The sequence below is a fragment of the Puma concolor genome, chromosome B4, assembly GCF_028749965.1.
Source record: "Puma concolor isolate L17-30 chromosome B4, mPumCon1.1.hap2, whole genome shotgun sequence".
In the NCBI taxonomy this organism is placed as follows: Eukaryota; Metazoa; Chordata; class Mammalia; order Carnivora; family Felidae; genus Puma; species Puma concolor.
Window position 1 is genome coordinate 49,838,763 of NC_141673.1, and position 16,987 is coordinate 49,855,749.

The 16,987-nt window shown below is 46.9% G+C and overlaps 1 protein-coding gene and 1 long non-coding RNA gene across 3 annotated transcripts in view; one reads left to right on the forward strand and one right to left on the reverse strand.

Moving 5' to 3' along the window:
- LOC147579056 (uncharacterized) overlaps window positions 1–16,987 on the forward strand; it is a 77,186-nt gene that overhangs the window by 36,579 nt on the left and 23,620 nt on the right. The window lies entirely within an intron of this gene.
- DYRK2 (dual specificity tyrosine phosphorylation regulated kinase 2) lies at window positions 1,009–14,759 on the reverse strand. Of its 2 annotated transcripts, none has more exons than XM_086712877.1 (3): window positions 14,288–14,759; window positions 13,523–13,671; window positions 1,009–6,538 (listed from the first exon to the last, which is right to left on the reverse strand). In XM_086712877.1, the coding sequence occupies exons 1-3, from the start codon at window positions 14,334–14,336 to the stop codon at window positions 4,931–4,933; spliced, it is 1,806 nt and encodes a 601-aa protein (XP_086569003.1). In that variant the 5' UTR covers window positions 14,337–14,759; the 3' UTR covers window positions 1,009–4,930. The 2 variants fall into 2 exon arrangements, with proteins under 2 accessions (XP_086569003.1, XP_086569004.1); XM_086712878.1 differs by lacking the exon at window positions 14,288–14,759 and adding an exon at window positions 9,960–10,009 and having other exon boundaries at window positions 13,523–13,649.

Below are 16,987 nucleotides of genomic sequence, written 5' to 3' on the forward strand. Positions count from 1 at the left end.
AATTATAATCTGCTCTGAGTAAGTCAGATCTGGACAATTTTAAATTTAAATTGCTGCTTTAGCATCAACCTTCAATTTTATACGTAATGCACATGTCTTAAATTTTTTTTTCTATAGATATTGAGTTCTTGGTCAGTTGGTATGTTTTTCAATTGGTAAGAACTCTGATTAGCAAGAGAAGCAGTAATGGGCAATTATGGCATAGGATATGGCAAGCCTGAGTCTGGATTTGGGAATAGTGTCCCCTTGTTTTAGCAAATCCCACTTTTGTTGAAGGAAGCCACACTAATTTTTTGGCTGCTGGTGGCGAGAGGGGTGTAAATAAAAATGTGCGGTAGTTCTTTCCACAAGAGGGAAATCTTTGTCTACATAATATCCCTACGTCTGACAAATTACTAGGGCATCTGCTCGCTGTCTTCTGTAAGCAAACTCTTGGCTTGGTATTAACCAAACCTGACAAATCATGAGCTAGGTGCTGTTTCCGATCAAGCCATGGAAGAACGAAGACACTAACACCCAAAAGACATGAACCATAGAGACCACCAAGTAAAATAACTACAAAAGCATAAGCATTAAGAAGCACGTGGGGGAGCTGGTGAGAGCACATATGAAGAATTTGCCAGAACTTGCACACAGAAAAGAATAAAGACCGGTGGGGAATAATTTACAGACTCTGCTCCCACAACTTATTACCTTGAAGATTAAAAAAAAAAAAAAAAAAAAAAGATTTGAAATTCTAGCAGGATACAGAACCTGGCCGCAGAGGCCATATAAAGGAAAAGTAACATAGAAACATTACAGGTGAAGGAATAGGGTATCCTGAGAAAAGCAAGAGTTGCCTGCTAAAACTTTATTCTTACTTAAGATTTGCAAATTTATATTGAACTAACAAAAAAAGCCAACTGTAGCTGACAATGTTTGCCTTCTAAACTCTCTCCAGGCCACCAGACCAAGAATATCACCAGAAAAAATCAGGAGTTAAATTATAGTTAGAAAAGGGGAGAAAAGTAAGGTAGGACATTAAATTTTTATTCTGAAATTATCTCTGGCCACGACAATAAAATGTAACAAATATTCACTGAACAGTCTTACTCCTGTCTTCAGCTGTACAATACATACAGTATCATAGAACTGGCCACTAGGATTAAAATCCACCAGAACATATTTCATGTTAAGTGGCGACAGCAGCATCTCACAGAAATGTTTACATACATATGTACACAGTCCACATTCAACCATTTTCACATATTTTCAGTACACACAGTTGCAGCATATTTCAGTCACGTGTCTAAGATGTTGCTCGATAAAAACCCAAGCCACTGCCTAGACAGAACTGTAGCAGTTGAGCTGAGTATAATTACAATTAATTTTATATATGTCCATAGCAGAGAGATGTACAAGCCCCTAAGAAACAGAGTTGACAAATACTTTTTTTTTAAATGCTACCACAGCATTATGTTGGGCGATATTAAAACCTTTACCAACCAAATCAGTTTTTTTTTTAAGTCTTCTGCTTACCAGAAATATTCTTGATGAGAAAAATTACAAAAATGAATGCTCTCTTTAAAATAATTCACACTTTGAAGATTCCAATATGGCCCAATGCTACTGATGCCTAAAGTGTTGCCTAACCTCCTGATGGAGTCCTTTAACACGACTCCAAACCACCCATTAAGTTTAAAAGTGGCTTAAGTGCCTTGCACCCAAATTGTAAAAATCCCTGGCCATCCGTACTAGAGCCAGGCACATATAAAAGGAATGCACTTTGGTTCATACCAAATGCCCTGGGATTAATCACACTATAAAATTAAATGGTTTGAGGTAAATTTTTACAAATACAGTTGATTTTTGTCTAGTGTTACCATAACAAAAAAATATCATTTAAAAAATCAGTCTGATGTCAAGATACAACAAAGACCATCTTTAACCCCTTAAACATAGGAATTTCCTGTGTAACTAACCAAATGGTTACCTTTTTCAATGCCTGATGATGATTCACGCCTTATGGTTTCTATTAAGGCCTGTAAGTAACTGGATATTTAAGACAGATGTATCTTTGCAGAGCTGGGTTCCATCCTTACTGCCGGGTATTCAAAGAGTTAAAGAGGCCAAAAAATGCATGCCCTACAACATGGCATTCAGAACAAAAGGCACATTGTTAACACTAAGGGCACAACTTCTCCTCTACTGTTGATCTGCACTGTCCTGCATCACGGTGCTGTTCCCCTGTCGTAGCAACGCACTTAAGAGGTGATGCGCACTGTGGAGGTGCCAGAAACGGAGCCAGATGAGACTGCAACCAAAGACAAGACACTGTGCTAGTCTGAAATCTGAAAACAGCTCAGACATCCCTAGACACTGGTAACCTGTGAGACCGAGGACTGTTTCCAAGCCAACTCCTAGTAGCCTATTAGAGCCCTTCATTTGTTTTAAAATCACAGAGATGCAACGTTTTTCTTTTTTTGATATAAATAAGCCAGAACTTTTTAAAAGCAGCCCTACCACTGGACACTGAACCTGGTGGCTCTGATGAATGAAGTAAATCTCACCGTATTTGGAGGGCGGGGGCATAGCGCTGCCCATTATAGTTTGGCTTCAAAGTTTCCGGTTGCATTTGTGAATATCATCACAAATGCACTGTTGGCATCTTAAGTACCAGTTTTATGTGGTGGGGAAAAGACAAGCAGTACTAGTCCATTTATAAATTTTCACATGTATTTTATAGGGAAATTCCTATCAATGGCAGGCTCAGGTTCACGTAAACCTAAATGTGAAAATGAGGGTGGATATGGAAGAGGAGAACTGCAAGGGAAAAACAGCCTTTATGTTTTTGTTTTAAAGAAGCTAACCATCATTCAGAGGCTTATGGTTTTACAAAGCCACCATACCAAGTCTTACACTTCTTATGCCTTTTAAGTCAAAATTTTAATAATAAATACACAATCTTTAAATTCTATAAGCCACTGATTGGGGGTATCGTCACATGAGCATCATTTAAAAAGCAACTTACTAACATATTATTGCACTTCCACAGATTACACAGAAATGTGTACAACAGGCTAAAGAATCCGACTAGGGGAAAGAAGCTATAATTTCTAAGTACAGAAGTACAAATTAATTTATCAGTGACACCCTTAAATAGTAAAGCAAATATCAACATCACTATCTTATTAATAAGCTAATCTTATTACTGTTTTTTGGCAAATATCTGTAATATTTCCTGAGCGTTTTCTCCATCAAACGACAAAGCCTCAAGATAAGAGTTTTGTTCAAAACTACTTTCTTTTTTCTTTTTTCCTAAGTAAGAGAAACTGTAGGACTAATATTAAAAGAACTTAACCGGAAACTTTCCTGGCCTCGCTGGGGACCATGCTTTAAGTACTTGTAAATCAATTTACAGGCAATACAATAATATCTGTGCATATAAAAGAGTATTTATCCTAATTTATACTACCCAAAACCTATTGTCCAAACAGGCAAAAAAATCTTTCTATATTAAATTGCACATACTAAAAAATTTCTTCCACGTGCCTTGAAATTGATAAATATCACTGCTCATACATTAGTGATAAAATACTTAATTTTTCACTTTGAAAATAATTATTATTCAGAGACGAAAATATTCTTTTACCTCTCAGTTAACTTTTCCAGGTAAAGTGTCATTCCCACAAATACAGTCAGTGCAATCCAAAAGAAAGTAAAATAGAGGAATGCGATCTGTGATTTTCCTAATGATGCAAGTAAGTCAAACCATTTAACTTGAGATTGAACTTTTCCTCCTTTAACTACGTTGTTTAAATTGACCTCACTGAAAAGTCACAATGACTTCTGTTCAGCAAGAGGATTTTCAAGCATCTTTCTTTTTAAAGAAAGAGTTGATGCTTTCCCAGGCGAAGAGAACCTTACAGTGGCACCTGAAAAGTGTGAACTCACTCTAACTTGCTAAACCTTCTTTGGAACTATGGAAATCCCCACCTTAAGTAGCTAGGCTGCTGTTCTTTTTTAAACTGGGATATGAAAACAATGGTCATAATCACAGCTGAAATGTCTCTCTTCTGTATTAACAGTCTGGGATATATATGTGAAGGAAGGAAAAAAAAAAAAAAACTAAATGCAAGCAACAGATGTGTAGTGAAAGAGGAACAGAGAGGAGAAAAGCAAAGAGGAGGTACAGTTTATGGAATACATTTTTGTATTTAGGTGCAAAACCAATTCCGTACTATGAGGCTTCTTTACAAACAGGTCGCTGATCATATTAGAAAATTTGGAGGAACGCACACGTTTCCATTTATCCACCCAGGTCTGCTTGGCCAGCTTTTAGAAAGTCAGAATGCTAAGTGGGCATGTCAACTTGGGGACTTTGTGTTTGTCTGACCACTAGTTTAGGAAAAAATTCTCTGAGGTCAGTTCTGCTCATTAATCATTTTTGCCCTGGCCATTCTTCTCCCATCCTCACTACCACCCACGTCACTTATGGGAAACGGAAGCAGGACGTGCTACACCTGTGCGTGAACCAGGAGCATGGCGAGGGAAGGGGGACCTTCTGGGGGGCAACTGCCTGGGGGAGAATATACTATGAACCATAGAAACAGTGAATGTCTTTGACACCAATCTGTAAATGCGCAGCAGTCACGAAGTAATCAATGGCCTGCCACTGATGTTTATTACTCTGCCACACTAAATACAGTAAGGCTCATCATACTTTTAGAACACAAAAACAGTTTCAGGAAGTATAAAAACTTAAAGCATTGTCCCCATGTATTTTATAAAAACAAAATGAACAACTTTCTTACGTTAAAATAAGTGCTGAAAAGATACAAATGAGTTGAGTTATTGAGCAAATAAAAACAGGTCTGAGCTACTCCTTTTCAACCCAGTAAGGCTCAGCAACGTCGTATCTTTCAGATTACCCAGCATCAGGGGACTCAGCTCAGCTAACCAGTTTTGGCAACACTGTCCTCTGCTGAATATTCCCATTGGCATCTGTCATCTGTGCCAAATTAGTCCTCAGTTTGGAAGCTGAGCTGGAAGGTGGAGGTAACTTGGAAATGGATGTGATAGCACCAGTGCTCTCGGTTATCCTTTTCACTGACGTCTTCTCCCCAGTGGGAGGCTTTGGCAACCGCCTCCTCAGCCAGGGATGCCGTAAAGCCTGGCCAGGGGTCATGCGAACCGCAGGATCCCATTCTAAACACTGTTTCAAGAAGTCAAGGAAAAGGGGATCGTCACACCCCTTCAGTGCATTCCCCCACTCTCTGCTCTCCGGTGGGCCCCTCAGTTTCCCCCTCCTAGAACGGCCTCCATTGAGAACCACAGAGCCATCTGAGAGTGTCGTGACAGTGCAGTAACGGGGATAACCCTTGGAGCTCACAAAATTTTTGGCTCGTTTGGATGCATCCAGCAGTTTCTGGGAGGGCATGCCCAACAGTTCAATCATACAAGCCAGCTGGTCCCCTTCATCTTCCCCAGGCAAGAGGGGGTAACCGGTCAGGAGCTCTGCTAAAATGCAACCCAGGCTCCACATATCAATGGGCATGCCGTATCTGGCGCCAAGGATCACTTCCGGAGCCCGGTAAAAACGGGACTGAATGTACGTGTAGACGCGCTGATGCTCATAACAACTGGAGCCAAAATCGATCACTTTAATACCACTTCTACCCTGCTGCTTTAATAAAATGTTCTCGGGCTTAAGGTCACAGTGAATTATTCTGTTTTTGTGCAAAGCATCCAAGCACTGCAGAATCGAGTGGGCAAACTTGCGAACCAAAGGCAGGCTGAAGCCCTGGAACTTATTCTTCTTGATGAGCTCATAGAGGTTCATGCTCAGCAGCTCGAACGTCATGCAGATGTGGTTTCGGAAGGTGAAATTCTCCAGCATGTGGATGACATTCATGGTGTTGTCCTTGTCCTGCTTCCGCAGGTGTTCCAGGATCCGAATCTCCTCTGCTGCCTGCCGGTGGAAACGCTTCTCGTTCCGCACCATCTTCAGGGCCACGTGCTGGTGGACTTTGTGGTCATAGGCCTTGACCACCTGCCCAAAGCTTCCCTTCCCAATGACCTTGAGGACCTCGTACCTGTAAGCCACGTGATCGTGGGGCACCTGCACGTATGATCCCTGGTCATCATCATAGCCACCATTGTTGGGCCCACCTGTCATGCCCTGGCGCTTCTTTGCGTTTGGACCCAAGAAGTATATTTCAGGGTAGCTGAAAATCTCGTGGTGTTCAAAGGTGGTTAGTTTTTGCATGTATTGCTTCATTGCTTGTTCGGGTGTCATGGGGGTGGCTTTCACCTTCCCCATGCCTTCCATAGACTTCAGAGAGGTGGAGCTCCCCTGCCGCCTATGGATGCTCTCCAGCTGCCGCTCCGGCACTACCGGCAAGCCCGTCTTACCCACTGTCGTAAGCCCGTTTGGTTGTGTCGTGAGCACTGTCCGCTTGTTACTATTATCCTCAAACAGCTGCTGAACCTGGATCTGTCCGTGGCTGTGGCTGCCGACATGTAAGTGATCGTTCATTGTGTGCTTACTGCCGCCAATCTGGAATTCAGAAAGCAAACGTGAATACAACGGAAGAGGTCTGTCTGTTCGAATGGGGTATTTTTTAAGTCAGCCCCCACCCCACCTTTACAGTCCAAATCAGGTTCGCTAAATGGAAAGAGCTGTACACCCAGGAGGGACCTCATGAACACCCCGACAGGGAGAGTGGATATGGTGCTGACAGTCTCTGATTAAATAAAGGAAAAAGACTAGTAGACTTGGGAAGGCTACGAAACTTGGGATCCTGAAAAAAGGGACCCCATAAATGCCATACCTACCACACCCCGGATCTTTACAGTAGGTTCCCTATGGAGGCAGAGGCATCTGTCTTGTTCATTGGTCTACTCCTAACACTTAGCACAGGGCCCGGCACACCCCAGGTGTTCCACTCAACCCGTAGGTAAAATGAAACAGGATACAGAAAAAGCTGGAACATGTCATCTTTGTGCTGGCTCCACCTCCTCCAGATCACAGCCCCTTTCACACTTCATTTATTCTCTATTACCACGAGGGCAGAGACCATGGCTGTCTTGTTCACTACTTTCTCTCCCATGTCTAGCTAGTTCGATTCTGAAAACACTAGTGTCTTCCATTCTTGATCTTCTCCACTACTTGGAAAACCGACTACACCTAGGAAGATGTAGTCAGATGATCCACTGACAAAAAAATGTGCACTTTTAGGCTTGAAAGATTCCCATGTGGATATGCATTGTAGAATCTTGTAAACTCCTAATCTATTTTTTAAAAATTTCTGGGCTTCATAGACTGTGATGACCATTTAAGGCCATTCAGCCCAACAAACCAACCACCACAGTTTGGGGCCTTCCTTTGGTCAATGGCTCCACTCTCTTAACAGTGTATTTCTGTGGGCTACTGGGATACTCAGCTTTCCAACAAGGAACACAAAGTAGCGACTTCTATTTCAGGCACACATACCATCCCTGAACATTCTTGTCTAAACAAAACTGATGGTGCAAGCCAAGGGGCCCCCAGTCTTCTACCAAGAATCTGCTTGGGATTTCCTTCAAGTATTATTATTGCAAAGATGTGAGGGGTGGGAGAGCACTAGCAGCCAGGATCCCCTGGGTTAGGAATTCTTCCCAGCCTCAGGCAACCACCCAGAAGTCTTAATGCATCCTGCTTGGTGATTTCTGTGTAAATCTTAAAGATCAATTTGTCATTCACAACCCATCTCATTCACTCAACCGGTATTAGCTAAGGTCTAGGCACAGAAGTGGCAGAGTCCCTGCCCTTTAGGAGCTTATAATCCATTAGCTGAAATCACATGCCAACAGTATTTTTTCTGTTAGTTTCTTTCTGAATCCTACCTTTTGGGCTCTATATACTACTAAAGAATAAAAACAGTCTGTATAGGTAACACAGCAATTCAAAAAATGGCTCAGAATCACCCAGATTATAAACTGAAATTTCAAGTCCTCCTTAGCAGCCGACCAAGACCTTTGAATTTTCTTTAACTGACATGTAGCCTGCACAGTGACTATATAAGGAGTGGGCTTTCTCTCTGCTTGCTTCTAATAAAACAGAGTAGAATACTGTATAGTACCTGGGCCTGTCTGAAGTATGATTTCCTAGATTGAGAGATTTTGCTACTCAGGCCAATTTCTTGAAGACTTCGGATCAAACCCTTTTATTAAAGTCACTGATGATATTTCATGCTAAGTGATCTTTTGTCGGGTAGCTGGACAGGTTATTTTACGCCCATTCTATGCCAAAAGCAGAACAGTCCATAAAAATGAATTAGGAACTCATGAGTATATAGAAAAGTAGTACAGGCCTGTCCACAGCTTTCGTTCCCAAGTCCTACTCTCTGCACCCCTCCTCCCCACTGTGATCTTTCAAGCACCAGGAAATAGAAAGATCTGAAATTTGAAATACCTCTCTTCTAGAGAACCATTCTCTTCAGGGCGGGAAAGAGTGATTCAAAAGAAAAACCCCCGCTACAAAAAGCATGAGGCTTCACTAGGGACAAAATTAACCTTGAGGCTTTAGGAACTCCTACAAGATAGCAACGCAAAGCATTTTGAGCATCAGAAATTCACTCCAATTTTTCCAACAGCAATCTTAATGTTTTGCACAATTAAAATACAATCACACAAATTTAATTACTAGAGCCAAAGAGGGCTTGACAATTAACTATCAACTCCTGTCTCTCCGACTGCCTTCTCTCGGTCTTCTCAGCTGTCTCAACTATTAGCTCACTTACCCTTGGTTCAGGGGTTCCTCAGCATTCAAGCCTCAACTCCCCTGGCCTCTTAATTCCCATAATTCTCCTTAGTTGATCCTGACCACAGCCAGGGCTTCAGCAAGCACCCAAGGACTGACGAGTTCACAGCTTCACTTCCAGCTCAGGCCTGCCTGATCTGGTCTCCTGAGCCCAGGACCCTTGTGTCCAACGACAGATCAGCCGCCTTCCCCACAGGCAATTCAAACTGAACTCATGATTTTCCTTCCAAAACCGTTTCCTCCTCCCATACCCTCAATTTCTGATAAACAAAAGGCTTCTCTTCCACATAGTCACTCAAGCTTGAACATCTGGAAATCCTTCTGAGTGTCTCCCTCACCTTCTGAGTCCCCAATAAGCGTTGCTGTCTCTCTATCCTACTCCCTCTCCACTGACCAGGCCTCACCACCCGCCCACTCCTGAGGTCTCTCACTGGGACAACCCAAGCAGACTCCTCACATGGCCCTGTGCTTCTCAGTCTAGAATTCCTCAAATCACCTTCTCCAAAGTACTTAGAGAGTTGTCATTGAAAAGTGTCAATCTGACACTGACCTCCCTTTTGCTCAAGGCCCACATCTGCACCCCATTTCCACAATAAACCCAAGAATTTACAGGCCAGGACACCAGGTTCTAAAATGTAGCACATAAATGTCCTCAGTCCTTCCTTCCAATGTCATCTACCACTGTTACAATTCTGAGAGTAACAAAGCTGGGTTCCCCAAGACCTGTGGAAACACCATGTCCTCTTATGCTCCTCTGCTTTTGGTGAGGTCATGTTTCACAATGGTTACAAGTCGAGGCCTATTCAATTAAACACACGGGGGATGAAGCCTAGCTCTGTCACTTACTAGAAGTGCGACCTTGGGCAATTCATCTCTGGGAACCTCAGTAGGCTTGTCTGTAAAAAGGCAACAGAGCTCCTCATCAGAGCTATAGGATTAAATACGTTAAATAAAATGTATAAAGTGCTTAGTAAAGAAGAGCTGTTATCATCCTTCCCAAAGGCTGCTTGGAATCTCCTTCCTCACTATGTCTCCATGGCAAACTCCCACTCAGCCTTCAGGGTCCAGTTCAACTCTCACCTCTTCTGTGAAACTTCCCCTTTCCTTGCTCTCTTTCAGACCACTGTTAACACCTATTTCATCTTATTGTAAGTGTTTTAACACCTAATGTACCCACCTGGCTGTGAGCAATTCCAGGGCAGGGTCACCTCTTATCTTTGTAAGTCCCTATTAACATAAACCCAGACATACAGTAAGCACTCGGTAAATATCTGTTGAATGGAAGAACACAGGTCAATAAATCCTTGTTAACTGATACCTCTCTGAATTGTATTTGGGAACTACTCTTGTACCTTCATAAGAACACAGGAAGTTAATGCCCAGGGAATTAGGGATGTCCCTAGCGATCCAAGTCACAAGACATTAGGTTAGGCTCACAGTGCATCAGCAGAGACTTAAAGGCAAATGATAGCCAGTTAAAAGGTACCTGTAGCAGGTCAGTTAAACACCTAAAAGCAATGTGTGGAATCTGAACAACTTTCCAGCGTTAAGGAGATTCTGTTGAGAGGCTATAGAAAAGAAGGTCTTTGATCTCAAATACTGTAGGACTCGAAAATCACAATGAAATTCAGAAGCGCAATTAGCTGATTTATTAAAAACAAAAGGTGGGGGGAGATTTAGAGGAGCCACGGTATTTCCAGAACACATATGCCAGGCCTACATAACCGTAAGAATATTAAAAGCCCCTTACTCTCAGCCTCTTGAGGTCTGAGCACGTGGCTTATTCCTGTTTGCCACTGCTCATCTAGCATGGTTGTCACATTTAAAAATATACACAGAGCGAATGCAATTGTTAGATATGTACAACGTAGGGGTTAAAACAGAGACCTACAAAAGCCTTCTCTGACCATGAAATAGTTCAGTATTAAAAACTATATAATAACTATAGTCTAACCAGCTTAATCTCTTCCAATAATAAAGTAGAAAATAGGAGACTGTGTTAACATTTTGGAGCATTTGAAAACTTCCCTGAGGTCATCTTAGAAATGCTGTACAGTGTTATGGGAACAGAATTGAGTGCAAAAAGGTTGGAATTTTGGCTCCTCCTCAAACACAGAGAGCCTGTGTGGCTCTGAGTCAAATATCTACTTTTTCTTCTTCAAAATATTACTATTTTTTTAAATGAGAATACTCATTCTTCTTTTTTTAATCCCAATTATTTTATAAAGGTAAAGCTGGTAACTAGAGACTGCTGTAAACATTAGAACAGTTATGAAAGTGATAAAATACTAATATTTGGGAATTAAGAAAAGTATATTATTATTTCCAATGCAACATCAAAAGAAAAAAAAAACTTAATAGGAATCCACACAGTGACTGGGTACACTATTCAGACAAACAGAAATAAACAGAACAACTACATATACAATAATATATCCATGGAGACAGGGAACAAAAGGGCAATGGACTAAATAAATTCCAAAGTTCATACTCTTTATAATCATATATTTACCCTCCTGTATATACTTTACAAGCGGAAATGTGGACAAGCTCCTGTGACAAGATCATTTTTCTCTCCTTAATACCCTTTTCCCCCTTATTCTAAACCCAAGTGTAATTGCTGTGGAAGAAACAACTAAAAACTTACAAGCACCTGAAAGACACATGGGACTATGGCTCTGCAAAAGTTCCTGCATTTGTAATGAAATGAACACAACTTCCTAGGAGAAGTGATGTCAAGCAAGAGGTAGAAGCTAGGCTCAGGAAGGCCTGGCTTTAGCTCCAGCCTTGATAGGAACTGCCTAGAGACCAGTTGACCTGTCAGACTGTTTCCTCATCTGTAAAATGAAGGAGAACCAGAAAAATACTGTGTTGTTTTTTTAAAAAAAACTTTCCTTTTCTACAAAATCTGCAATGTTGTGCAAATAAAATCAAAACTAAGCCACAATCAAAATCTAACTTTACGCTTTCCAAACCAAGTTTCCAACGATCAATAATAGCACAGGGATTTTAACTGGAAGTTTAAAACAGGTAAATCAGCCAGATACCACAGCAAAACACAAGCATCCATTGCTGGGAGTCCTGAGAAGGAACGTCACATTTTTTCATCTCTGGTGCACCACGGCCTGTTCCTGCAGTGGACACCTTTTGTTTTCTCTAATCTGATTACATATTTCTATTGGAAAAAGGCTCTGATCTAAGAAAGCCCACTCTTGGAATCCAGATGAAAACCTAGTACTTCCTTCCCAGGTCACATCAGGTCACGTGATTACATCCACACACGGAAAAAAGTGGATGCTGTATTTTAAAATTCTCAGATGATTCCAAACCAAACAAACCAACCAACCCAAACCCCTAAAACTAATGGCAATTCCTCAACTAAAACGTCACTATAACAGGAATGTTCAACCATAAGGTATCAACCAGCCTACTTGACAAATTCTCTTCCACCATCAACAGTGCAACACAGATCAGTTAACTTCTGTGTAATGAATTCTCAGCCCCTGGTCACATGTTTGGAGGGGGGACGGTAGGGAGAAGGAAGAGAGAGAAGGGAGGGAGGGAGAGAATGAATATCTAACAGAACGGTTTCCTATAAAACTTGTACCCATCTGTCCAGGTCTAAGGGGAGATACCCCACTGGAGCCATCCTCTCACAAAGTCTCCTCTAATAAAGAAGTTTCCCCATAACACATGACCCTCAGAGCTGCATCTCTGTAGGCTGGAAATGGCCTTTTTCTACAAGAACTCAACTTTCGCTAGGCAAATGAAGCCATATCCCTACCAAGCATCCCTCACATAGAACCACCTTAGGCCATTCCTATGGAGGATCCAATAGGAAATAAGACCTGGGAAACCGTCAGCTCCTCCAGAAGTGCACACCTTCTCTAAGCTGGCAGTCACCTTCCAAGGGCGATCTCTGGGAGCTGAGAAAAGGTACATGCTGAAGTCAAATCCAGTTTGCCAATCTGCAGCCACTGTCCCACGATGGGCTGTCCCCTCCCTCTCCACCTACAGAGGGACCGCAGCACCTGCCGGGTGCCCTTCCCTTCTCACTTCCAAAGCAAAGCCAGCTCTTTCCTTTTGAATAATATCCAAATGCAGAATCCTACAGGGGTGGCTGGTTGTTTTGACTGCTGCTGTGGCTCTTATTTTTGTTAATGTTAATTACAATTTCTGTTGTGCTCAAACCTGTAGCACTCATAAAACATGCTTCCACACGCGGGGGACAATTGGCGGTGCTCCCTGCTGGCTGGAGCCAGGCCTGGGAGGCTCTTTGGGGGATCGATTTTCCGGGCAGGACAGCCTGACTGTCCCCTAACACATATCTGTTCTATAAATACCCACTACCCAGTGGTTGGGGGGAGGGGAGGGGCTGGGGGATGTTTACCCGGTCAAGGAAAGGAGCTCTGGAAAGCAACGACGAAAAAGGAGGGAAAAAAGAAGGAAAGCAGCAAGGAGGAAGTTCCGAGGAAGAGGAGCGCAGGGGTGGGCGGGCTTCGGAGGGGAAGTGAGGGGCCCACGCCACGAATCTTCCTTTGTGGCTGCAGCTCTCGGTTCGCCCAAGTTGCATAGGGTGGCGTCCAGGAGAGGCCACTAGCCAGGGGCGTGGAGATACTCGCACTTCGACCTCTCTCCTCCCGGCGTCAGAACCCCACAAGTCCGGGTGTTTATGCCCTGGGCCCCTCCCGCACCCCTGCCCCCCCGCCCCCCGCGGCCTCCCGCGGGGCTGGGTCTCACCGTGTGGGCTGCGGCGGCCGCGTTGCTGGCCCGGAGAGGCGGCAGGGCGATCGGGGAGGGCGGGCCGGTCCCCACTCCGCTCCGGGGAGCCCCCGCACCGAGCCCCGGGGAAGCCTGAAGCTGACGAACGGCGCTGTCCCCTCCTCTGCCTGGGAGCCACGCACGGGAGGAGACAAAAGAGGGTCAGGGGGGAGAAAGTCACCCAGAACCCGTCGCCCCGCCCCACCCCTCTGGGTAGCTAACCCCGCTCTCCCTGAGAGAGATACGGGACGGTAAAAACGGGCGTCCGGGGAAATGAAAGGGCGCCCGGGTCACGAATCCCCGGCGCGCACCCCCAGGCGGGGCTCGGGCAGCTGCAAAGTTAAGTCGGGCGCCGGCGCTCGAGTTCGCGACCCCGCGGCGGGGCCGGGCTGGGCCGGGGCCGGGCGGCCCACGTTGCAAGCGGCCACAGGCCGGGAAAGGGGTTGGACCGCCGACAAGGGCGCGACGGCCTGCCTCGCCGGGCCCCGGGCGGGGGCAGGCCCGGGACGGCCCTCGCCGGCCGGGTCGGAGGGCTCCACTCGGAGGAGCCCCGGGGCCGGGGTGCAACAATGAGCGGAGCCGAGGCGAGGGCGCGCCGTCCGCCCCGGGGCCCCGCCACCGCGCAGACTTTGTTCGAGGTCCCGCAGGCAGCGGGCGCCCGCGCCACGAGGGCTGGACCCGGGGCGCGCGGGGTGCCGCCGGGGGCGGGCGCCGGGGGCGGCGTGGCGGCCAGGCCCTCCTTACCGGTCGGGTAGGCGGCGGGAGCGGCGGCCGAAGGTTTCCTGGTTAACATGGCCGCTGGAGAAGAAAATGCATTTCAGGGCTGCCGTCTCCGCCGCCGCCGCCCGTCCTGCTGCTACTTCTCGCGGCCGCCGCCGCCTCCGGGTCGCCCCTCTCGCGGGTCTCCGGCGCTTCCTCGCCGCCTCGCGTCAGCTACAGCCAGACACACACAGTCCGCTGCATCCCCGCGGCCCGGGCCCGCCGCCGCGAGTCCCCCGCTCTCCTCCTCGCCGCCGCCGCCGCCGCCGTCCTCCTCTTCCTCGGGCGGCTGCAGCACCCCCCGGCCCGTGCACATGCCTCGCCCTCCCCTGCGCGCCGCTGGCCTCCCCGAGTCCCTCACATAGGGCGCGGGGGAGCGGGCTGCGCCGCCAGGACCGACTCGCTCGGGAGCCTCCTCCCGGGCTCGCGCGCGCGCGCCCCCGCGCACACTCGCACTGGCGCCCGCGCGCGGCGCGGCCCGGGAGGGCAGCCCCGCCCCGCCCCCGCTCCCCTCCGCCGCGGGTGCAGGCCCCGCCCCCGGGCTCCCCCCCCCCCGGCTTAGCCACACACGCTCACGTACACCCCACCCCCACCCAGCCACCCTCCGGAGTCCCTACCCCACCCAGTCATCTGCATAGCCACCCCTCCACTCCCCGGAAAAGTCTGCAGTCTCCGCTCGGCCTCCGCCTCCCCCTCCGGCCATCTGCGCGGCTCCCTCGGCTCCCCTCGGCCCCGCTCGGCTCCCCTCCCAACGACCTTTTCCCCTCCGCGGCCTCCAGCCCCTGCAGCACCCCGCGTTTTTTCCCCCCAGCGCAACCTACCACTGCTTCCCTCCACCGAAATCTCTGCAGAGACCCCTCCCCTTCCACGAGCGCCCCGAAACACATGCATTTGCAGCTTCCTGAACCCAATGGCTGCTCACAGACAATACTGTCCCCCCCTTCCTGGTCCCAGTGGCTTAACCACCCCGTCTCCCCATTTTATCATGTAAAAAAACTTAGTTGTGCGAGGGTCACCTCTGTAAGTCAAGCCCGAAGGAGGGCCGCAGCTTAGCTTGGTGAACCCCCCGAGCGTGGGCGAGGGAGGGGGCTGCCCTCCCACCTCCACCTCCACGACACACACCCTCCCCGATTTACTGACACCAAGTGACCGCTTGCCAGCCTCTAGGACAGGGGAGGCAGAGAGGCGCTCGTGGATGGCTGCTGGGGAAGCAGTTGTCTGTAGGTTGCTAGGCAAAAATAAACATCAGAGACACCTCCCATTTCCTTACAACTCCGAGCCTTTTCCCGGCGCGGCCACTGGGAGAGACACACCTTCCTTTCTGCTCTCCGCCGTCCGGAGGGACACCTTTAATTCTTCTCATTCCCAGGGCCCAGTCTCTCTCCGCTTCCCTTCCAAGACACGTGGAGAATTTCCCTGCCCTTTTCACTTGCCATCTACAGCCTCTCATTCCCTTGCAGACTGAAAAACTGCTTGCCCGTCACACACCTGCGTCCTGTAGTGTGTGGAACATCCTTTGTACAGAGGTCACAGGTTTTGTCACCTCAACAGTTAGAAAGGAGGAAAGAGCCAGGCAATCTCGGACGACAGGCCAGAAAGCTATGGGGGCGGGGGGAGGGCATTTCCTTACGGAGTAGTACCCAGTCCCTGAAGTTCGGGGAGACCTGGGTCCATTATGCTCTGCCTCCAGTATCCTGCAGGGCCTCTGGCTGGACCCAGTTTGCAGGCCTGAACTAGCGCAGACTCAAATCCGAAAGAGGCCACCTCCTGCGGAGTCCCATCGCCCCTACTGTTTGCAAATTGTCATAGCAACCTCCCAGAGAGATCACACTCACTTTATACAAATGCCAAAAACAAGGAGTGTTTCAAAGATACAATGTGACCCTGTAAGAGTCTCCAGGGCATTAAAGATAGGGAGCATTGGCAGAGGGAACAGGTGGCAGAGTGGAATTTTGCCTAATGGTATGTCCCTCAAAAAAAAAAAAAAAAAAAAACTTGGTGCCTTTGCCTAATCAAGTAGAATCACAGTGAAATAATCAATTTAATAATATGCTTAATCTGACCCCAGCAAGAACTGTTCCCTTTTGCCTACCTTCCCATTCAGATTCACTTGGGGAAACATGTAGTGTTCAGAATTAACTAAAAGAGGGGCGCCTGGGTGGCTCAGTCGCTTGGGCCTCCGACTTCGCTGGGGTCGTGATCTCACCGCTGGCTGGCTCTAGGGTTCAAGCCCCCAGACGGGCTCCGGGCTGCCCGCTCCGAGCCTGGAGCCCACTTTGGATTCTGTGTCTCCCTCTCTCTTGCTCCTCTTCTGCCCACACTCTCTCTCTCTCTCAAAAAGAAATAAACATTTTTTTTTTTTTAATTTTTTTTTTCAACGTTTATTTATTTTTGGGACAGAGAGAGACAGAGCATGAACGGGGGAGGGGCAGAGAGAGAGGGAGACACAGAATCGGAAACAGGCTCCAGGCTCCGAGCCATCAGCCCAGAGCCTGACGCGGGGCTCGAACTCACGGACCGCGAGATCGTGACCTGGCTGAAGTCGGACGCTTAACCGACTGCGCCACCCAGGCGCCCCAAGAAATAAACATTTTAAAAAAGTTAAAAAAAGAATTAACTGAAAGAAAAGGGGCTACTTAGTAGCAGAGAGGAAGCCAGAACCCATTCCCAGGCTCCTGGTCTAAT